This window comes from Anopheles maculipalpis, chromosome 2RL, assembly GCF_943734695.1.
Source record: "Anopheles maculipalpis chromosome 2RL, idAnoMacuDA_375_x, whole genome shotgun sequence".
NCBI classification, from domain to species: Eukaryota; Metazoa; Arthropoda; class Insecta; order Diptera; family Culicidae; genus Anopheles; species Anopheles maculipalpis.
Window position 1 is genome coordinate 8,583,800 of NC_064871.1, and position 24,331 is coordinate 8,608,130.

Genomic DNA, 24,331 nt, shown 5'->3' on the forward strand with positions numbered 1-24,331 from the left:
AGGCAACATTATTGGAGCACCCTAGAATCGTACTAGATTTGTCTACTGAATTCCGAATTCGCAATCGAGCCCCGTCCATTGAGGGTCATTCATTTAACCTACTCGTTCAACTGGTGTCTTGATCCGGTCCATACCGGAAAACTCATTCACTGATAACGCGCTTTCGGTGCGAGTTGTTTCCCATTCCCCAAAAAAAGGAACAAACCTAACTTCACTCAACCCCCCAATTGCCAAGTTGTGGACGAATTTGTGTGCTATCAAAGAAGTGTAAATTACTGTAGATAATGTTTCTCTGGCAGACATTTCGCACTTTGGTCGCGCTCGTCCACTGTAAACACACGAGGGTGCAACAACATCCTGAGAGTACATCAGATAACGCACTCAGACATACACACACCACCACCCTCAGGAAGGTCAGACGAAATCTTAATGATGAACCCCACTGGACAATGCCGCGACGGGATGCAAATAAATTATCTCATAAAACAATTGGCTAACGACTTGACAGCTTCACCAGGCGTACTTTGAACCTGATGCTCATTACAGGACCTCAGGTACCTTCGGAAGGTTGGCGAGGCTGAAGGCTGGCTAAAATCAATGTCTTACCACAGCAGTCTTGTTGGTCCAATTGCTGAACTGATCCCACAGGTACCGGTCCAGCGTAACTTGCGGTATCGGAATGTTATTGCCGTACAGTGAGTTCTGCTCCAACCCATTCTCCGGCGGGAAGATTGTGTCCTCGAGAAATTTCACCTGCCGCATGGTGCTCAGTAGGGCTGCGCGCTGAGGAAAAGCTGCCTGATTTTCCAACAAGCAACCGGCACGGGCCGCAAGTCGTGCACATCGTCCCATCCACATATTTCCGCAGGTACTAGTCTTAGGATGTTGATGACCAAAAGCGGTGCTGATAAGATGATGTGTTTGCTGGAGCTTGTCAAAAAACTTGCCGACTCAGCAGCAGTCAACAAACGATGTGATATGATTTTTTTGGAAGAATGTTTCCGCAGTGGATTTGTTTATGGTGGTTTATTTTGATGTACTCGCACTGCCTAAGTCTGCAAGAAAGAGAAAAGAAGCAAGAAGAAAGTTAACACACAAAATGGCGAACCAGAAAGACAAAACCTTATTAAGATACATTTTTAACCGTGGAACGCTTCACTCCCAGGAAACCACAGCCGTACGTTTAATCATTTAAATCGCACTCGATTGGTGGTGTGCGTGCAGCTTTTGTGTCGTTTGTGCCACATTTGACGGCGGTTGCGTGTGTCACGTGTACGGAGAGAAGATGGAGAAAAATCGAAAAGACATCCAAACCTATTTAAAGTAAATTCACAATAGTTTCTTCCCTTTTTTCAAGACACTCGAGGATATCTGCCCCATGTAGGGCGCGAGCCAGAGCTGCTTGTCCGGAAGCTAAATTTAGCCACCACCAGGGTGGATGTGTCGTGGATGTTTACAAACAAACAGCTTCAATTATTCAATGGGCCAAAGTCAACCTCCTCGAAGAAGGTGTGTGTTTGTGCAAAAAAAAAAAAACGGGAGCCTGAGCTTTCGAAGAAACAAAGACGAATCAACCAACCAAACAAACGACACACGGGCACAGAAAATGAGGTCAAGAAAGGTAGTTTAGTAGCAAAACCAAAGGACCTGGAGATGATGCAAAGGAACAGCTTCTTTTGACATATCTCTTAAACAGTTACCTGCTACTGCCACTGATGGGATGCATCCAACATCTCAGGATTGGCTTATATGCAGCACCTCAGCTGTCGGTTCGGCGTACCGAACGGACCCATCTGTTTGCGGCAAATGTTTACCCTAACCTTGAGGGGCCTTGAGAGATCGTTGTTTTCTCAATCTTGCTCTCGCTCTGCAGCAGCTAATATGGTCCTGGGGCCTTTCAATTTTGGTTGACGTGGCGCGAAAACAAGCGCTCGTTGAATAGGAAAGGGAACAGGTTCGAACGGTTTTCCTATCCTTTTTGCGGTCTTCTTTATTTTTTGTTGAAATGGTAGATAGTTGGGCCATCCCCGTTCAAGAGGAAAATGATGAGGAAGGAATGGGGTGTGTGAAATGAATATTTGAATTTTTAAAACAACTGTTCAGCCACATACATACACACACCTCCAGCAGGAGGCAAAGGATTACACCAGGTTTGTGGACACTAGCCAATCTCATTTACGTTGATGATGTTTACCGGCACTTCATGGACTTCCGAGGCGTTCCTTTAGCATGACCGAGCGGAGGATGACAGGGTCAGAGTGTTCCCGGGGTAAAGTAAACAAAAAAAAAAAAAAAACAGCCCCGAGTCCAGTGTCCAGTGTTAGTGTAGAGAATTACCTATTACACCTGAGGCTTTTGTTTTTCCCCTTTTGTGGAGCAAACGGTGCCTAAATTATGACAGCCTAAAGCTACCGGCGGAAATAAAAGGCGTCAACGTTATCAATCTTCTCACATTTCCATACTTTCACATTCGCTGGTCGCTTTGTAGTAAAAATGTAGTCGTCAAAGATGGAGGGATGAATCCTTGGAAGAACTCTTTCATTTCCTTTAGTGTCACCAGTATCACAGCATCTCATTATCAGTGCTGTCAGGAAAGGTGCCATCTCACTGGCTCACTCGAAAGTGTGTCCACAGCTGGAGGACTCTTGAAAGGCTCGTGCTGAAGTCTTCTTCAATCATGGCACACACTGGAAGTGCACTTCCGAACAGCGCAACAGGGTCCTCCGTTGCAAACGGGATGAACGATCGTGATGGGTAAAGTGGCGAGAAAATACTTTAATTACCCAACATCCAATTACCATCGGGAAGCAGAATGGCGCGTAGCGTACCGTTTTTGTTTGAGTTTCCCCGCGCGAAAAGCTTTGCCGGAAGAATGTGTATCCTTCAACGAGTGAGATTTTTTGTTGTTGTGTTCCATCATAAATTACAATAAAACGTGAGCTTCGGAACGACAGAAAAAAAGAAGAAGCATTCACGGCACGTGCTTAATCGAGCGCGAACGTGGAGAATAGTTTTCGATGAGTAGTAGCGCACCAACCGTGTGCCCACTGTTGAAGGAAAAGGGTGTCCCCATTTGTGTGGTAATGTTGGGGAGATGAGATGTGCTCTGCATGACATTAGGTGTAACCACTACACGGTGGCATGCTTTGCCCGACAGGCCTCGTAAGGACTTAAAAACGTAACTCTTCAAGAAGAAGCGAATGTTTATTTTTTCCCTTCACAACTTAGAATGAACTTAAAGTGCCCCTCAACTAGTGGCGTCGCGTGGCGAACAATGGTACATTCCGTTTCCGTAGATTCATTGTGACAGTGAGGATTATTTTGCGTTCCTCAGAACGATTCACTTTAATGTGCGGTTGTAATGATGAGGTTTGACGTGTCACATAGACACGCATGCGATGCTCGCTTGCCGGCGTTAGATAATCTCAAACAGACATTAGCAGACAGCAAAGTACACTTGCCCACTTGTTGGTTCGTTAGTTTGTTTCTAGAAAAGAACGTTCCAGATGATCGTGGGCTTTTTTGTTTAAAGTTAAAGCTGTTGATGGTTTTTTAACTGATGATCAAGTTTCTCTATCTGGATGAAGAATCTGATTGAAGGTATCTAGTTATTTAGATATCTATCAAACAGTGCCGGTCCCTGTGGAGGCAAAAAGCAAAATGGAAGTTACTTCCACTTTCCACTTTTTCTGGGACCCTCTAAATGTTCAATATTCCTCTGGACAAACAACTTCTTTTAAGGAGAACCGATTGGCTTAGTTTGCTTATGCTATGATCCATCCCTGCTCTCGAGTAGTTGATAGTCTTCTCATTTATAATTGGTCGAGGCTTCTCTTCGCTGATGGCTTACGAGACTTATTAATGCCAACTGGTTGGAGAGTCAGTCCTCAATAAGGAAGAAGAGTCCGGATTTGATTTGAAGCTGAAGTGTGAAGATCGGCACCGCTATCACCCCTGGCTCTGAACATTAACTGAGGCTCTAAACACCGAATAATATAAATGATGATGATTAGATAGAGGACGACCTGGTGGTAGAGAAACCCGTATTGGGGAATGTTTATCCAACTATCAACCAATCTAGTAAGTCCTTAGATGGCCGGCATGACCTAGCCATTTGACAGACGGCGTCGCAAAGTCAAGTGAAACAATTTCGCGTAATGTTTTAGGAGGCTTCAAGCAAAGACAATGGTCAGGTTTGAGTAATTTGCCACATTACACCTCACGAGAAATTCTTTATGATTCCGAATCTTTCCTCAACAACTGGTCCTCACTGTAACATACTTAAAAATCTTCATTTGCTTCATTGAACTTATACCCCAGCTTACCCTCTTATGAAGTGTTCAAGAACCCACCGCAAAAATTACACAATCCCAACTCGGTCACACTTTCAAGCGGACGTTTCACCGAAGCAATTCCACCGAAGTGCAAAGTCCGATTGATCCAATAAAACTGCCCACCACCGCGCTGCCGCATCGAGAGGCGCGCACTAGCAGCGGCCTCAGACTTCCATCAGACCCACTATCGGGATCTTATCGGTACGATCGTCTGTGTATAGGCCTATTCAACTTCACGCAATCAAATTAGATAAGAGCGTACATTATAGGGGGGCATTGTTGGGTGGCCCCCTCGCGTTGAAGTCGCTAATTTGCCGAATAATGTTTAATGATTTCGTGGAGAGCCCTCTGTGAGGGACCTCTAGTGCTAGTGTAGTTAGGGTATTCTGGAAGCTGGCGGAACTAGTTGTTGCGGTCCGGTGACCGCTTATCAATGACAGAAAACAATATTTGCGACCGACATTCTTATCGCGCGCGCGCACGCGCTTGGCAAGAGTTTAGTGCAGACTTGTGGAAATTTCCTTGCTAAACTACCGGACAAAAAATTTTGTTAGAACTCCCAAGCGGAACTAATGAACCAAGAAAAGATCGTCTGTCGTATTTTGTATTTGGAATTATAAACACGATACGACAACAGGTATTTGACGATACTATGGGCCGCTTGATATCCCACCCATCAGTGTGCACCCACCCCCTGGATCATTCTCCCTCTCTCATTGAACGGTCGCTGACACAGATTCGCGCGTTCATCCCCAACACACGCACACACGGCCAAACCACGCACTTAAATATGATTTTTTACCGGTTCCATCCGGCTCGTAGAATGTTGAGGGAACGTGCTGTGGAGCGTGTTGGGCGCTTGAGTCGCGAGCGCTTGAGTTGACACAAATGTTGCAGCAGGAAGCTGCGAGTGGAAACCTGTACCGTGCAGGGTGTTGATCTTTGGCCGATCAAAGTCCACCGTTTCTGTTTCTCTTGCATGCATTTTTATGACGGGAGGTGGGTATTTCTTTATTTTTGTGTGGCTTCAGTTTTCGGTTCTCTGTCTCGCGCTTTTGCCTTCATTCATGAAACCATATTTCGTGTATTATGTGCGTGATGATCATCGCGCGATCGCAACCGCGCTGGTCAAACAAAATGTTTCAAAATAAGTGTTGTTGTGCTGCTTTTGCTTCCCCAAGTTCTCTATCCATCAACAAGTAGAAGGGATGTTTTACCCTATGTGTGTGTGTTATTATTGGACGCCAAGTAGTCGTATTTTACACGATAATTGGAATCTACGGCTTTGCTAGACGTGTACAACCGAATACGAGTAGCTCGTTCCGAGTGGACGGGTTTTAGCAGCCGCAAAGCAAACTGGTTCCAGTGGGCCTATGTGTACAGGCCTTACTTCCGTGTACAGGTTTAAAAAAAGGCTTTATGCGCCCAGACACACTCTAGCTTGCAGCTAATGCAACATTCTTCTCAAAGCGAGATCATTCACCGAATAATGATAATGCACCCAAGGGTTAAGCCTTTATCAGGGTGGCCTTCACAGTGGGCTTCGAGCGGCGTACCAATCCCCAAAACATTGCCATAATTAATGTTCAGAAGAAAAAAGCGATCGCACAATCCGGCTCGATCTCGACATTGGGAGGAAAGCGAAACTCGTGCCGAGTGAAATTTATTGGCCTTGTGTGACGCTCAAACAACACGGGATGGATGAAGGGCTAATTTTAGCCGCCGGCCTATCAAGCGCACACGCTCGCACACTTTGCCCTCTTCATCACTTCATCCCTACCGAACAGCATCTTACGGCAAATCGGGTTGTGAGCCGGCAACGCGGAATGAAGCAAACGGCAGAATGCACAATGCGATCGCCTGTGGTGTGTGAAGAAATGATTATGCGTTTCGTCCAAACGGATTGGCGTAGGTCATGTATGTGCAAATGTGTAGAGAGATATCGACATGATGCCGCCAGTTCTTTTTTATCCAGACGCACGCCCTATAAACATGCGGTGCATACGAAATTTCAGCATCGCCGCACTACGGGCACACATACACACAGAGAGAGTACCACTCACAACACTGTCACAATATGCTGAGCTATTTGCGAAAAACATTGCGTACCTTTCTTATGCTTAAATAGATCACCTGCGACTGATCTGATTATGGAGTCTGCTTCGAACTGTTTAGGTCAGATATGTGAGAAAGTGCACTTTGCTGCTAGTATTGTTCACAAAATAACACCAAATAATACAGCAATACAACAACAAAACACAAGCAACACTCGCGGCTACCACACAATTGCTGCTGTTGGTTTGGAAATGATCACTTGGACGGGTTGTTGCGTATTGAAGCGGTCCGCGGTTGCGGCCCGGTGTAAATATAATGTATTGCCTATTTGCTAAAGCGCCCGATAGACGTGAGTAATGTCTGTTGGGATTTTACGACAACCGATTCGCAAGGGATTGAAGCTTGGTCAAGTTGTTCACAGCTCTTACGACGAAAATATGCTGCTACTAGTGTGACTTTGCCTCATAAAAAATATTCAAAATAGAACATATAAAGCAGAGATAGTTGCAGAATGATGGAACGTAAAATGAAGTCACGGAATACAAAACGAACAATTAAATATTACACCGCATTGACCGGCTTTCATTAGTTTAAATTCGGTAAAGTTGGATCGCCAGAAGCTGTGCCCGCGCTTTACTTAGTGCGCGCACTAAGTCGAGTAACTATGCGTTCTCAATTTAATACAAATTAATTTCATATAATAAAGTCTTTAAAGTGTACGACTCGTCCCAGTATTATTACAGAATTTAGCACAAAAATGTTATAATGTTAAATTTTTTCTATTATTAAATAAAGAATTGTTTTTACTTTTGTTAAAATAATAATTTCAAGATTAAAATTTTCTCCTTAATTTATCTAAAAGAAAGCATTTAACTTTACACAGTATGCTTTACATATTACATTGGCTATCGTGCACAAGCATCTGAACCTAAGAGCGCAAAGGCCACTCTCCGCGTTAATCTTGCGTGTGAGGCTCTCTTAATTGCGCTGATCGTCTCGCGCTCAACGCAACCCCCTTCTATACAGAGTAGAGAAGCTGCGCTAAAGACACAACTACACACGTGTAAATCCAGGGGAAGCAACTGCAAGCTATTTGCATAATGGTTGAATTTTGGGCTTAGTTTTTTTTCAACATTATTGTGTGTACGTACTGTACTGTTATATTCGCTTGAACACACAGTACTATAAGGATTTTTTTGTTTATTTATTTATTTTAAAATTGATTTCCTTTAAAATTAAACAACAATCAGGAAATATGTTGTTCAATACTTGCAGCGTCAAAATATCAAAGTATCATGCCTTGTGCCAGATTCTGTGCTTATCACTGTACCGATACGCACCTTCGCAAACACAACGATACACATACCATGCCTACATTTAGGGGTAAAACTTGTTGATAGAACTGCACAGCAGCATTCTGATTTTCATTCACTCAATTCTTTTTCATCGTAATTTCTTCTATTTACCCTAGTAAATCGTTCTTTCCCACGAGTACGTTAATTTCTCTCACACAAAGCACATACGCGCCACATGTCATTGACGTCGTAATAGAGCCTTCTTTTCTCACCTTAACGATGCTAAAAAGCAAACACAACTGCTCACTCTAAATTCGAACGAAACTGCACAATCGTACACCTTCAATCAGCACTATTTTAACTAGCAACAGTAGATCAGCAGAGTGGACAGATGCAAAAATATGTTTACCATACAACGGGGTGTAAGTGTGACACCTTTCGTTCGCGACGCTTGTTGACAAACAGCTTGCCTGGCAGTTCCTGTGTGCGTTTCGATAGGTGTACGAGAGGTGGCCGGGGTTGGTTCACCCGCGTTTCCTTCAACCGTTCAACCTACTTCGAGCGTAGGGTCGGGCTGGAAAGGATCACACTTGCTGCTTGTCTTGCTTGGAGGAAACGGACATGCGTAGTGAACGTACTCGCGCCAGTGTTTGCGTCTAGCAGTGGTTGTGTGTGATGTGTAATGGGAAGCTTTACAACACCGAGACACCGTTACATTGTGAAGACGGATAGATATCATGTTACTAGAAATATATTTTTTAATTTTTATTTTTACGTAAAAAAATGAAGAAAAGTGGAAAAATAAAATTTTAATTTTGAACATTTACATAGCACACATGAATTTAAGTATCTTATCACAAAATTTATTACAAATTTTTTGTTATGCAAAAACAAAAAAATCTTACTTCCAGAAGTGGTCATTCGGTGATGATTAAAAATCGTTACTTACATATTACATACATTCTATTCCCTTTCGGAACCAGCAGAGCTCGCGTAGCAGAATCTTTTGGCCAAACAAAAGTACCTTCGAGTTCAACACTTGCAGCTTGTAGATGCTTCCTTCCATATTTTCAATGTGGGGATGCATAGGACATAATGCTTGGTGATTAGATGAGGGAAAAAAATCTCATCGATATCAGGATTTTTTCGTCAAAATTTATCTGAGGAAGTTTGATAGAAAAAAGCCAGAAGCCAAGCGGTTTAATATTCTCTCGTCAAATAAAGACTTAATTATTAGAAAATAGACTCTTTTTAAAAGTTTGGATAAACAAAATATTGGGAAATATGTTGGTCTTATAAAATTTTATTTATTTATAATTAATTATGACGGTCCAGTGCCGTATTGTTCTTATAAAATTTTACTTCTATTGTTTTTTTTTTAATGAATAGGTCCAAATAAAATGAGGTGTAACAATTTATACATCTCAAGTACTTTAAAACATGTTTGCGCCCTCAAGTATACAATCCACATGTAGTGAAACTTGTACTTCAGCAATGTGCACTAAGAACAGTTTAATCACCTTGAATCTTACTTCTAATCAGCAGTTTTCATACATAAAAATTGAATTAAATGGACAAAAAACAGTTAAAGAATTACTTTTCAAGAAACACCCTGTGCTGCAAGGCACAAAAGCAACAGAAAGGCAAGGTTTTCCCAACGGCAGAAATGAAATGAAAAGTTCCCATATAGTAGAAACGCGCACACCTGCACACACACGCATAAAACCCCAACTACTAGTGCGATACCTCCTAAAAGCCGAAACGCATCAAACCCACCAAGTGCGCCTGCCCAGTATGACAGGCTTCCGAAGGATGTGAGTTTCGTTTGCGGCAAGGAAAGCCAACCAAGAGTGAAGGAGAAAGCCTCAATCGGAGGTAAGATGTGTCCCGCAGGATGTGGCTGACTCGGTAGGGGGGTGCTAAGGGGGGGGGGGGGGGGGGGTGCGCCCGAAGCGGACAGCAGCAGGTTCGTGTTGTGCAGTCCCGAACGGAAGTCAGTCTACGTTGAGGGCGCAGTGAAGCTGGGTTTTGCGAGAACAACTCTCTACCCGTCCCGTGGTGTGTGGTGCTTGTTGAACCAGAGCGAAGGCTGGTGGTATTATACGGATTTGTAGCAGCAGCAGTGTCCCGAGACCGTAAAAAAAAGTTGTGTCAAAACGTATAAAGCTCTCCACACACAGTTGATTGGTTGTGTTGTTCCGCGTGTTCATTCTGTTGGCGATGCTGAAGACATAATCACATCCGGCGGAAGAGCCAAGGTCTCATTAAAGCGGATTTCAGTGAAGTTCGGTGGTGCGAAAAGTGTTCAAAAATTATCCAAGGTAAAGGTGATAAAGTTGTGGTGTGCGCTTGTCTCTTTGTGACTGTGAAAAGCGTATGGTATGTTGTTGGGTGCGTCCTAACACTGCAGTGTGTAAGAATGAGCCTTCCAAAGGCTTCTTTAACCTCTAAAACCCTAGCTGCCGACGTGTCACGGTGCGCCACAATGGTCATTCTCCTAGGGTTTGTGTGAGTGGGTGCGAGTGTGTGTGTGTGTGTGTACAGAAGCCACTACATTGGGTCAGGTGCTGCGTGTGTGTGTGTGTGCGTGTATGTCCTTTGTGTGTCGCGGCCTTCAACGGGAAAGAAAAACTTTCGCTACGCGGATTTCGTTCCCAGACACACAGCCACACTATCGGTCGATCCTGACAGTCGGCGGTCAAGTTCTCCGGACGGGAATTTACAATCCCACCCAGACCTTCTGTGTGTGTATCTGTGTGGTTGTGAAAAGTAAGTTCCGAAAGCGGGCGGACGGTAATGACACACCCGCACACCCCACACCGGAACCGGAACACCGCACCGGAGCGAGTGAAACGATGATAAATGAAGGCAACACACTCATACACAAAGCGTGTTTGTGCGTGTATACTAAGTGGCTATCGGGTTGCGACTATCGCGACTATCCGTGTGTGTTAGTGAGCTCTGCCCGCATCTACTAGCAGTTATGCCACGCCACGAATTCTTAGTGGTACCTCGATGTGTGGTGTGACAGCTATCAGCACCTCACCGGTTACAGCTACATGTGGAAATTGGGGCGACTCTCAAGGAAGATGACGGGTAGCAAGTTCCTACCTGCTCCGGAGTATCTGGTAGCTTGAGCACCGAGTGTTCTGTGGTGCACTTATCCGCGAACGACCAAACATTTGCGTTCCGAAATTACAATTTCTCTTTGTTTCCTGCCCTAGACTGAGCAGGTCTCCCTTGTTGAGACCACCCAACGGGAGTGCGTGCGTGAGTCGGTGTGTTTTTGTGTGTAGCGTGCTTCTCATTACGCCCAAGGTGATTAGAGTTGGGGGCTCCAAAACTGGAGCTCCGGAGTGGCGTGTGCTCGACGCTACAGAGCAAACGAATGCTTCACCAGCGGATGGTGGAACGTTTCGTGATAAGGTCCTTAAAACAGAAGCAGAGAACTCGAGCAACGGATGCCATCAACTGCATGAAGCCGTCGGTTTGCTTCGTGTGCCTGCGTGATGATGACTTCCGTTTTCTTTTCTTCCAAGGTGCCATAGCTTGGTTGTCGACTGTCGAGTGCGTGTCTGCTGCTGCTAGTCGTTGTTGTGCTATGTGGACCAGAGCCTGTGCGCTCGTTAGAGTGTACGTGTAAAATAAGGCAGATAATCAGATTATAAGCAGCACTGAACGGTCTGAATCTTAATGTGGTTATAAAACGATGGTGGTGGCACACGTTGATGGTGGCAGGTTGGCAAGGCACGTTAGAAGGCGTACAGGTTTTTCCTTCCTTCACAACTTTCTTAGGCTTGTAACGGGCGGAACAAGCCACGAGAATTCGCTACGACACATCCGAGAGTGGTCTTAAATCGTCCGATGCACTACCGAAGGTCTGCCATGACTCGTTCGTTTACTGCAGCTTTAAAGATCCTTGTTTTTCTTCCTGGGCGATTTATCCCCCTCTTCTTATGTCCATTCCCAAAGTCCCAAAGCGTCTTTACACGCCGTACTTCCACAGCAACAATATATATCAAACACCCCTACCGGGAAAGTGCTTTTCTTTGTGAGCTTTTTTTTCTCGCGCACTTTCACACTGCATTCTATATGCCGTGTGTTCTATATCGTCGAGATTTTATGGGCACGTCTTTATGTGTCCATCCCCCTCCCTAAAAAAGCGGATGAAAGTTATTGAGCTTTATGCTCAGCCCAGAGGGTGGTCTGAGTCCTTGGTGGACGTCGACACCGTGGCAACCGCTTGACGGCAGGTGCAGAAACTAGCCGAGATCACTTACCGACCCCGAAAGCCGCGCGTGGGACTGCAGAAGAAATCATTCGCTATGACAAAATTAAACTTTCATTCGCCCTCCGCGCCGTGTCTATCAATTATGAACCGGCTACGCTGACTAGCGCACGAACCCGTCCGTCTCGTGAGATTTCGTGTGTGCGAAGAGCGTTTCAGTTTTTGGGTCACACGAGGTGCGGGCATGTGCTCGGCTTGTTATTTTTTGGGAGTTTTTTTTTCTTTTTTTCACGCGAGGTCAAAATCCCATACCCCGCAATAGGGTTCTGGTGGATGGAATTTGTACAAAGAGGTCACATAGACACCCAGTTCTATCGTTCCGCTTGGAAGCATTTGCTCCCGGTCTAGTAGCTGTGCTGCATTCGCTTCATTGCAGTTACTAAATTTTGAATGGGTCATAATGGTTTTGATTGCCCTGGTGGATTAGTTTTGCACACCAAAACAGGCTCACAACAGTCCAACAGAGTCTGTCGATTTTGACTTCAAAAAAGCCGTCTCCGTGAAGATTGGATTCCCGGCTATATGAATGTGTCCGGTGGGGGTGGGGGATTTTCTTTTTCATTCCTGTGCACCTGTCCACGTTATGTAAAGGGATGGTTTGTTTTACAGCAAAATGGAACGCAAATTACGCTGCTCGAACGTAATCTTGTACATAATTTACGAGTTACATGTGAATGTTGGAAAGCTTACACAAGCGAACGAAGCGATCGAAAGGAAATGGTTTAATGTTTCAGCTTTCCGGGTGCAATTGCTGTGTGCAAGTTGTTTAGATGTCTGCGAAAGCGAGTCAAGAACGTCTAATAAATGCGCTTGTGGGATAAACATTTTGGACTCGTAAAATATAAAGTTTGAGAGAATAATAGTTTCAATACTTTGTTGGAAGCGATTATGTTCTTAATTAAGCAAGTAGGAATTCTTATGCTGTGTAAGCCTATACTTTAAAAGTATTTAATAATTGGAACTCTTTCGTGTTAGGTTAGAGGGTTTTTAAGCGTACCTATTATAGCATTTAAAATGGTTCTAATTACTTCATATTACTGAAGAACATCTGAAGAATTCTAGTCTTCTTTTTCTTGGCTTAAAGACCTCTAAGGTCATGCCGGCCATCGAAAATGGCTTAGTAGACTGCCGATACCACGTAGTTGGTTAGTCAATCCTCACTACGGGGAGACGGCCGCCCCTATCTGAAGAATATTAATATGGAAAAAATCATTAGAAAGAATGCAATTGACATCACAACACTCCTACTGGTGTTCCTACTGGATTCTTTAGCATTCGTTTTGACGATAAAAAAAAATCTTTATGCACACGCTTCCCCGCTTTAGTACTAACATTTTGAGATGTTTTGTCTCGTCATTCATGACAGACCTTCCAAGACTTAGCTTTACCCGTAGCTGTGTAGACGGGGAGATGGTCCTCGAATTCGTTATCCGCTCGTATCGTGTGAGTACACACGTAGTAGTCCCCATAATGTAACTACCGCTGTGCTTTTTCTATAGTAAAAAAAACCCTTTAAAATATCAATTTTACTGAACGAAACCACTTCAAAAAATGTGAAGTTTTGAACTCATATTATAATGTATAATAATATTTTTTTATGCTAGATAGAAAGAGTCTATGTTTCTCAGAATATAGCTGAGATTATCTGTGATGTACACTTAAAGACAAAGATGCCATTCCATGTACAGTCCATATTTAAAGAGTAGCTGGGGGTTGAAAGTGTCTTATACAATATTTAACAGAGAATAATCAAACTCAATGATTTTAGGTAAAAAAGGGACTGAAATTTTCAGATTGAATTTCTAAAGCATTTTATAAGACACATTATAGAAAATATAAGAGGAAACTCCCGTACAAAATAACTATTACAAGTGAATGAAATTAAACGCCTAAAGCTATGCAATTTGTAATATACAAAATCAACTTGCTGATCTGTTGTTTAACGAAACGAGTGCCAGCTTGCTGGTCAACTGTTGTAATCAAATTGATCTCTCTTACCAGCTCAATCAATTCGAAGCCATTCATCCATTCATCGAGATCTAAACATCTTTGATTTGTGTGGTTCAATGCCTCATCGGCAGAAAGAAAAAAAACCGGCGATAAATCATCCAATAAACGAAATCTTCACAAGCATGTGGGGAGCCGACTAGTTTGTTGCCTTCCGTCGACCATCGGGGGCGAAAACAACGGAAAACGTACACTGGTCCCAGTTCAACATAATAGTTGTAATTACCGAAAACCACCCAAATCCATCCGAGCAACCGCCCTGGGATACTGTTAACCCACTCGATGATGTTTCTGACGATGGTGCTCGTGCAGTCTAGCTGAGAATACAAGCACAGCGCTTGGCCTAAAGCTCACACAGGTTGTAACCGGCAGTTTTGGCAGGAATTCTTCTCGTGGCAGGTGCTACGCGTAGGTGTGTGTGTGTGTGTTTGTGACATGGTACAAATGGTCGAAAGCAGCAACGGGTTTTGTACCTTGCGGGATAATGTATGATGCTGGCACACTGGTACTTATGCTAGCAGCATTCCCGTATGGCAAATTAACTGCCTTTTCTTGAGTTTTTGGGCGTTTCGTATGATTCCCCTTTCCTCGCAGCCTTTTTTTTCCCTGCAGGCGCCCAAAGAGAGAATTGAAAGTGACCAAGGTTTTCCTTTTTTCGTTCGTTTCGTTCCCGAACATACGTATTTTATGAAGCTCATCTTTCTACTATTCTGTGGCAGATCTGAACAAGAAGTGGGGCTAAAATTATTTCAGTCCCCTATCAAACACACTCACCAGCAGATTTGCTCGGGTTAGTTCACTGGAATGGGTCACCATATCTTCTGTGCAAAATAGACAGAAAAAAATGGCGTAGAAGATATTATGAGGCCTCTTTTGCATTCGATTGTGACGGTAGTTGGACGGTTATTATAAGTTTTTCATGAAACTTTTTGATGCTTTCATTAGACGATTTCCGAGAGAAAAACGTAACAAAATTCATTCCCTAAACCCTTCAAAGTATTTTCCACTAGACAGTAACGCGAAACAATCACTGTATTCTGGTTGGGAAGGCAAATCGCGAAACAATAAACGAAGCGAAGATAAACAGTGAGCAACTTTCCTGCAGCGCATTACTATAATTTGTCCTATCGGTCGGGCGGACATCATGATACAAATATAATTACGCACAATCAATCATGATGCCGCCGGTCGTGTGTCTGCGTCGTTCGGGGGAGAAATTATTTTCGCTACCGTGTTCCAATTTGCGATAACGGACACACGCGCGCAACATCCCTGACGCGAACGTGGCACGATCCAAACAATGTGCGATACAAGAATGTATCTGCCGTTCGGCGCCATCATCACAAGGACAAAGATCCGGTTACGGCTGGCATGTTTGCCGGACCTCTTCAAAGGTTGGCCAAAACAGTAAAAAACAAATGGCGAAACAAAACCACAGATGCACAGAAAAGAAAGCAGCCCCACACACACACACACACACAAGCAGCAAAACATGAATCGTATACCGGCTTAAGATGCGACGGGAACGGGGGAGTGATTAGGAACGAGAAGGGAGGAAAATGACCGTGTCGGGATCGTTTCGAGATGGTAGCGAGCGATACCCAAAGGGACCGGGGTAGCACTCGAACTAATTTACAAGATACGAAAAAGTTAAGTAATCTTATTTATTGCCATCCCTTGCAAACCGCACGACACAATAACATTCCCTTCAACAACAAAGCTTCCGCCAAGGAGCCGGCGGACGGGATTGGATAGAATGGGCGTGGATGTACACCCTCGGTTTCGAGTAAATTGCGCCGGCCAAAGTCGAGGTCGAGTTGAGGTGCAACTCGATTGCTAGCGGAGCCAGCGACAGCCTTGAACCATCAGCCACCCAATGCTGGAAGACGCAAAATGCTGACGTAAACGAGCGATCAGTCTGTCGCTGCTTTCGCCCACCAAACCGACCCACAGAACATCCTTGTGGCGTTTGGGCGGTGTACGAGAAAACAAAACCAGAAAAGAATGCGCTGCGAAAGATACGATAATGAGACACATACACCCAGCGTCCGATGGGATGTGTTGGGCGCGGATTGTGAACGAAAGGATTAAAGCACTCCTGGTAGTGTTCGAAACGGCTACACCCGGAAGTGTCCGGAGTACATAGAAGGTGAACATGGCATGGAAGAAGGTAAACTAGTTTACTGGATAAAAGTCAAGCGCAACGATTCTCTGAGCAGCAAATAAATCAAGTAAGTGTCACAAAAAGGCAACCCCGGTTAGAGATGAGCCGGAAAAGGTTAGGAAGTTCAGCACCGATAGACGATTGGCTTTGGCCTAGAGGGTAGCAACTGCCGGTGCGCCTGTTTGATTGCCTTTTTATCCGTTCGGAGACAGGGGAAAAAAAAAGAAAGATATCGTGAAGGAGTTGCATCGACATTGAACGGGTACATTGAGATGTGGGATAGAGGAAAGATATAAATTTAAAATAATGTCTCTAACCGGTTGGAAACTGATTTTTCGATGGAGGTGGTCGTATAAGAACGGGTTTAACCGAGTTGGAACATTAATTGAACGAGTGAAAAATGGAAGGAAAAATTTCCTAAGGAAGCTGAAGGGTGTTCAATATCTAATTTATTTCAGTATTCTGTGTTCAGGATGCCTAGAAAAAAATTTAAAAAATCGAAATTATTGTTTTTTTCAATATTTTTATTCAAAAACATATTATTTTTATTTCAGATGATTCGAAAATAGGTTGCTGTAGGAAAAATTACAGGCTTTATCTTTAATTTTGCTAGAAAATGAATAATTCAGCAAACGGCATCACATTAAGGTACAACAGCATCATTATAATTCAGAATTTCGTCAGTACCGCTACATCAGAACCTTCGTAACTCTGTAACTGTACACTCGTTTTGTGTTTAGTTTAGTTTTATCCTTGGTGTCTGTTCTTAAAGAAGCGCAATAACAGTTCCAGTGGACAACGATATCTACAATACTATCAACCGACAACGTTATCCTTCATTTCACCGTACTCGAAGCCCCCTGAAACTCAAAATACCTTACACAATACGCCTAAATGTATGCAATGCTCTTATCTCTTCACAACTCTGCGAACAACCTTGTGCAAGCCAGTAACATCACTCCTGCTCCACCGAACACAGTTTATGATAACCGCCCCGTACATCATCTTCACGGTTCAGATTGTTGCACATTACTCTCCACCGTGCACGCTGCTTACCTGAAGTGGCGAACAGCCATTATGTGGCAGGCTATTAATGTCCATTTTCATAAAACACACGACGCCGACGCTAGCGCGGTGCGCCTCAAAGCATGTTTTTGCGGAGGCTGGCGATGTCCAGCGATGCACTTTTGCTGGCAAAGCTTATGGTACGGTTGGCACGCTGCCAGCTGCCTTTTCACCGTGCTGAAGCGTCCATATGTCGGTGCCGGTCGGGCACGATGAACCGAAACCATTTGAGGAAGGCGCCAGTGACAGTGTTGAAGGCGGTAGTGCAAGGAGGAAGGCGGCATGTTTCTGGTTCGGTCATTAATTGTGGAAACGTCGTGCAGTTCGCAGTTCTGGGCTGCTTTTAGCTACCTTTTAGCAGCTCTTCATTATATGACAGCATGATAAATGTGAGTCGAGCTTCAGTACAAATGAATCTGGTTCCGATCGTCTAAATTGGGAATTTATACCTAAACAAAGGAGTATCGAATTGTGAGCCGGAGTGGAAACTGAACTTTTTAGTACTGTATTAAAATATGTTCTATTCATTTAGTTAAGGCAGCTGGCTCAAAAAAGCTTCTCATTTGGAATAATTAGGCAGCCTAAAAGTATGCAATGGGCGTATTAATGGGCGTATGGGCGGGCCGATCATCGAATTGCTTGCTAGACTTGGTGATACCACGTAGTTGGATAGTCAGTCCTCATTACAGGGGAACGGTTCGGTTGGGATTTGAACTGGTCATGCCAAGTGAAGACCGGTGGCACAACCTCTACCTTCAGACCTCCCCATATAATAGACGTTTTATATAAGTACATTACGCCAAAAATTCTCATCCAATATTTGAAAAAGAACGAATTGCACACCTGCAGCCGTTATTAAGCTTCCGAGAGCCAGCTACTGACGCTAGCAAAAAGCGAAAAATAAACGTTTCCACCAGCCTTAAACAACAGCAATTTCCCTGTTTGACAGTTGTCAAGTTGCGAATTTATTTGTACACAGTAAATCGTTCGGAAAAAGTTTTCTTTTAATTACCATCGAAAGAAAAACTTTTAGCCTGCCTAGCGTACCTTTCGCAGACAGGTCCACGATAATTGATGTTTATTCTTGAGCTCTCGTGACCCTCGACCCTCGGGGAACACTTTCGCACACGAAACATCCCACATCGATTAAAGCTGATCGATCGGAAATGCGCTGAGTTTGTGTGCTGCTTCCTTGCCTTATTGATAGAAAGCAAAAAAAAACCCCCCCGGTTGAAAAAGTTTTGCGCAAAGGCAGTATCTACAAATTTGTTTTCGTTCAGCCTATCTTGCATGAGTGTAGGATAACAAACGAGCGTTCTGTAGAGGGCTTTAAATTTTCGTTTCTGGTACTTTATCTGTTCGTTCGTAGTAAGCATGATGAAATGATTTCACTTAGGAGTAGGGTTTCGTAGAAAAGGTTTCGTTTTTTTCCGGCTCAACAGGATAATTCATTAATAAGCGGCTTTTTCCCAATTCCATACCAAGTTTTCTCTCTCTCTCTCTCTCTCTCTCTCGCTCTCTTATAATTGTATTTCGAGATGATCGTGCGTCAAGGACATAAATAGGTAGCGTGCGTAGTACTGTAGAACCTTACAAGAAAGCAAAGGGGTTCGCGTGCAAAATTCCAATCCGGCAAATTCCCGCTGCTTGATACCGATCTTGCACTAGAGTACGTTCCCGAGAGCGCACCCTGCTGCCGGGGCGTGGTAATCGATAAGCATCAACGCAAAAGTTTCGCCCTGGTGTTGATGGCGCTAGATGGAGCCGCTTTCGGAACGTCGCCCAATACCTTGACCTTTTTCGGAGGCCAGGACCATAGCAGCCGACGAGTGCTGTGTCTCGTGCTGCTGCACCTCACCAGAGGCTGCCGAGAGGCATCATTGGCGAATGAAAGTGGTGAAGGAAACGTTCAATCCCGTATGAGGGTTCGTGGCTTGAAATGAGTCTTAGAACCACCTCATTCGGGTCGTTTTCGATAGTGCAAGACGTTCCACTTATGGCAATCAGCTTCGAAACGAAATTCCCAATGACGTCAGTCACGAGGTGTGTGTGTGTGTGATTCTTCTACTCCTTCAGCAGTAGCCAGCGCGATACAAAAACATCCTTAGCAAAAGCGTTGTGTGAATATAAAAGACAATAAAAAATCAAGCTCCGCGAAACAAAAGCACACCAAAAACCTTTAAAGAAAAAACGGCTGCAAACAAAATGTCGACAAAAACAGTGGCGAAAGTTTAAACTAAGCGCACGTTTGGTTTGTTTCGTGAATTTATCCTTCTTCCCGATCCTTGCCCACCGCCCAAGAAGAGGAGTCTTGTGGACAATGAATTGTTTTTGCATGCAACACGGCTCTCGTGCTGGTCGGTGTAGTCGCGACACGTTATCAAAAAGCAAAGTTTGACAAACGTGTTTCGCGTGCTTTTTCTTAGTCATTTGTAAAATGGGTGTTTTTTCCCCCTAGGGATATAACTTTTTCCTAATAAGATTTAAATAAAGTGTTAAGAAAATTGTTACAAAGATTGATATATCACTGAGGTTTTTAAGATTTACCTCACACTTTGCTACCGCTTGCATACTTTCAGGCGTTTTGCTTCATAAAAATAAGTCAAATTTATTCAACACAACAAAACGCCTGCATGTGTGCAATTACAAAATGAATATTTTCATTTAGAAAAAAGCTTTTTATCACCTGGGATCGGTGACCCAAACCACACACACACTCTCTCTCATTTCGATTTCAATACAAGGGGCCCCAAACGGGTGCGTGCTACACCCGGTCACCATTAAAACATAAACTCGAGTTTTCGGGCTTCAATTTTTATGGTCATTACTTTTGCTTGCTTTCCTGTGAGTTTGTATGAATGAGTGTGTGAGAGTTACGAAATGTAATTGAAATTTATTTCCCTTCCTTCTCGCCCCACACGCCCCTCCCGCATCTACACCAGGCGTCTGTTTAGGAGCTCTCGTTTTTTTTTTTATTAATCCGAAACGAACGAACGAACGACACAGTCTGTCGGTGACTTTTATAATGTCCTACCGTACGGGTACGTAGCTAGAGCCATTAGTAAGGTGCGTGTCGAGCTGTCATTGGTTCGGTCGGTGAACGTAAAAATGACAGCTAAGCTCCCGATGACGCTGTTGTTTTCTAGTCGACATTTTCGGAGCACAACTTTTGGCCTTTTGCTTTGTGTTTTACACGAACCACACAACATATCGTTAACCGGTTTATTTTGTTTTTCTTTTGGAGTTCAGCCGTTGGTGGAAGAATTAGTAAGTTGAAATGAAACTGAAGTCCCAAAAACTGGTTGTTCTTCTGTCCAATTTTCAACTTCAGCCGGTAACGCCAGGCTGTCGACCAGCAGCCGGGTAGCAGACAGTAGAATAAAAAATGACAATGTCACCACAATCCATAATAAAATGGCGCGCCAGTGTGCGTTGTTGGGTGGTTGTGAGTAGATTCTTTCCAATTTGAGTGGAAAAAAGTCAAGAGCAAACATACAGACACGAACGAAAAACGACACGCTTGTTAAGAAGACAGTAACGCGCACAAATAAAACTTGCTGTATTTTGTATCGCTTCGCATCGATTCGTATCTTCACGATCGTCCTAAAGAACTGCTGCGATTAATGTCAGCAGTTTCCCTTGACCAATTGCACCTATCCACACGAACACACACACACACACAAACAGAGAGAGAAAACGGAGATAAAAGAAAGATAAAAAGAGTAAAACAAAAGACAAACAGTAAAGCAATGCGGGGGACGACCGTCTCACGGCGTCTTAAAGCACAGGAAGGCGCCCAACCCACACCAATTTATATGCGAAATGCCATCATTTTGAATGCTGCTGGTGCTGCTGAAATTGGTTTCCTTTGCGTTGAGACAAGCGAAACACTTCCGGCTGTGTGTTTGTGTGGGGTGGGTTGGCGAAAAAAAAAGAGACTCACGCAAGTGTGCGTGCGCATAACAATAAAAGAAAGGAAGACACACACACACACACAAACACAAACACATCTTTCTCTGCCACACAGTACCATTACAAAAAACGGTTATTAGCAAACAAGCCAAACTCTTATTAGCTAACGGTCGCAACACGAACGTTAAAAGGGAAGACATATCTTTATGTGGACACCAGTAGTTGGGACCTGTGGGACAAACGAAACTTACCACGGTGGACGGTGTGCGTTACAGGTTGGAACACATTAAACTACCCTAGGAGGCAACTGGTGGAAGGTTGATATTTGCAACGATTAAACATGTTTGCGGTGTAACAATCGTGCAGCACAGCACCTCAATTGCATTGATATGTTTTGCAAATAAAATTCTCTACATCACGCCAAACACAAAAATAAAACCAGTAAAGTGCTTAAGGAAGATTGAGGAACTTAAAAACAAAACGAAAAAAAAAGATACATTTACACAGGAAATTGACTTTTTCAAACAGTTTCCTGCTGGTGAGTTTACTTTGTATTGCTTTGTGCGTTGATACATCGTGGTTCAATATACGAAAACGACCAGGCGCCTCCATCGCGCCGAACACGTGGTAAGACATTGGGAGTAAATTTTACTTCTTTTATGTTTTCAAATATATGAATGTTTCAACCATTTTGCCAGATGCTGTACAACCAAAGGAGAATCAGATCACACACACTCGAGCAATGTGTGTGTGTGTGTGTGTGGTGTTAACATTAATTTCCTGATGCCGAGTGGCGATAAATCCTTGTGCGTTGCCGATGAGCCGACCGTCATCTTGTACCATCCCGACGAAACTGTTCTCCGGGGCGTTTTCATTTTACAGCTGTGTGAAAGAAACCATTCTTCCTCACCGAATCGGGGAAGCTCGTTCGAAGAAGCAAAAATTATTTATTCATTTATTATTTCGCGCAAACCCCGAAGATTCGTCGATCACGGGAAAAAGCTTCGACAGGCAGGAAGAGTACGCGGAGAATATAATGCGTTATGAAAATGGATTGCTTTGGTGTCGTTCGGCTTGGGTGGATGAGTGAAATTAATTACCGTGGCCGACTGAGGAATGAAGGCGAACCCACACTCACGCCTGTTTGTTGCCATACGCGCCATTTTTATTACAAGATTACACTCCACACTTACCGTGCTGCCCGGTGGGTATCGGTGGTTGAAAATTGGATTAGGACTGATGGCTCAAAAAGGGTGATGGTTGATTCCTGTTCGCGGTTTTTTAGGGTGCCCTGAAGATGGCGCCAAAGCGCCCTACCGACACTTCGTTCCATTTGGCGAAAAGCGAGTAATGAATATAAAATGAGCTTCTACCGTTTGAGAAGAGAAGATGAGTGCTTTCTCCCTGTTTTGTGAAGGACGCATTATTCGGCTCGGTCATTGATCATATCTCACCCCGATGAAAGACTCTAAGCGGGGGAACCCTTTTTTGTATGCCGCTGAAGGGTTGACGGGATGTCTTCTAAAAATAGGCTGCTTAAAATTGTGTGTTTCGAGGTGATAATTTGGCACCGGAAAGTGTCTTCTGCTGGTGGCCATCAAACGTAATAAACCATTCGGTTGGTTCGATTGGGACTCCGGCGGGTCCGAATTAAGCCTTGCTCTGATCATAATGCAATTTCATCTCCGTTTATACCCATTCGGGGCGGGTAGTCGGTCAACCGTACAGCAGCCACACAGACACACTCCCTTCATTAGTAAGGACCGATGAGCTGGAGCATAAAAGAAAGCTATGCTTTTATTTCTTCTTTGACTTTTTATGGCTTTTTCGAGTTTTTCGCCTAATGTTCGCCGACTGTTCGATTATGCACGCGCCTCGAAACAAAAGGTCAACGGTTTTTGCCTGTCACTCCTGCCATTTTGGGGGAAGCTCCGGGTGACAGTAGGGTGGCCTGGTGAATGGGGGTGGTTTTTTCCGTTTCGGTTTCGGATTTTGTAACCCATCGTGCCCGCATACACACCGAAGCACAATCAAGATAATCTGAATATCGATTTTCACAAACCCCAACCATACCAGCACTCACGAAAAAGTTGTACGGATTCATCCCATTTGTACTTTGAAAGAGTGTGCGTGTATTTGTGGTTATAAGCAGAGATCAAGTTTTTTGTTGCCTTAGATTTTTCTCGTGACTCTTTGTCACACGGGAATCGTTTTCAGCTCATCTACTCTTTTTTTATTTTTTGCTGCACTGCTTGTAGTAGGAAGCACCACACATTCTGCACGACGTGACCGTTGTCAGCGACCCCCGGGAACGGGACTGCACAAATTGATGGAGAATGAAATCATCCTATGATGCGATGACGACTCGCCTCCGCCTGGCTGAGAACGCATGAAATAGTCATGAGCTTGGTGGAATGGTCTGATTGAATGCAGAGACTTTGCTGGTGGAAGAAAACATTCCCACCGTCGACGAACCGGGTGGCGCCATTGTTGAACGTGGAAGATTTTGCAGGATTTATCATCGGTAAATAGCCGGAAAACCCGATTCTCGATCCCCTGTGGGAGATGGTGGTGGTATGCGAAGGAACAAGGAGTCTATCATTATACACTCCCGCAACCCCGGCTTCTGTTTTTGGGTGGATGGGTGGCCGACATGGCGACACCGATCGACCGTCAGGCGACAAGCCGAACGGCGACAAACGATTACCATGCCGGACACACAGATACGTATGTGTCGCTCCTTAAGCTGGCAATTAATTTTGCAATTATTGCAAACTCTCATCGTTCCCTTTAGGCGCACTGGCACACAAGCACACACAAGGCGGAGAAGCCTACGGACTTTAGTAAATTTAAGGCTTCCCGTAGTGGATGTCTGATTGGAAGTGATCGAATTGTGAGCATGGGCTTTAACGTTCGCTTTGCAACGTGACATCGGGGCTGGATGCATTCCATTGCAGTGAATGGTATTTGTCTTATGAAAGGATTAACATGTTTATCAAACTCGTACATCTGTTATTAATTCACTGATCGGACAGTTATTGATGGATCAAGATGAGGATGACATAACGTGTGCGGTTGATGAAACTATTAGATAATAGTTTAGCTGAGTGTCTTTTACCTTTTCGCGAACCTTTGTGTCTCATCATAGTCTTAAAATGTTAAAGATTTAATAACAGGAATATTAATGTAACGTTAGTTGATTAAAAAAGAC

General features: G+C 43.9%; 2 protein-coding genes across 2 annotated transcripts in view; both read right to left on the minus strand.

Annotated features, from left to right (window-relative positions):
* Window positions 1-858, minus strand: part of LOC126557500 (uncharacterized) — a 71,313-nt gene extending 70,455 nt beyond the window's left edge. Inside the window, exon 1 of the mRNA XM_050213295.1 lies at window positions 607-858. Within this exon, the coding sequence (XP_050069252.1) occupies window positions 607-858 (252 nt within the window). The remainder of the gene's footprint in view (window positions 1-606) is intronic.
* LOC126559409 (iron-sulfur cluster assembly 1 homolog, mitochondrial) overlaps window positions 1-24,331 on the minus strand; it is a 347,746-nt gene that overhangs the window by 229,535 nt on the left and 93,880 nt on the right. The window lies entirely within an intron of this gene.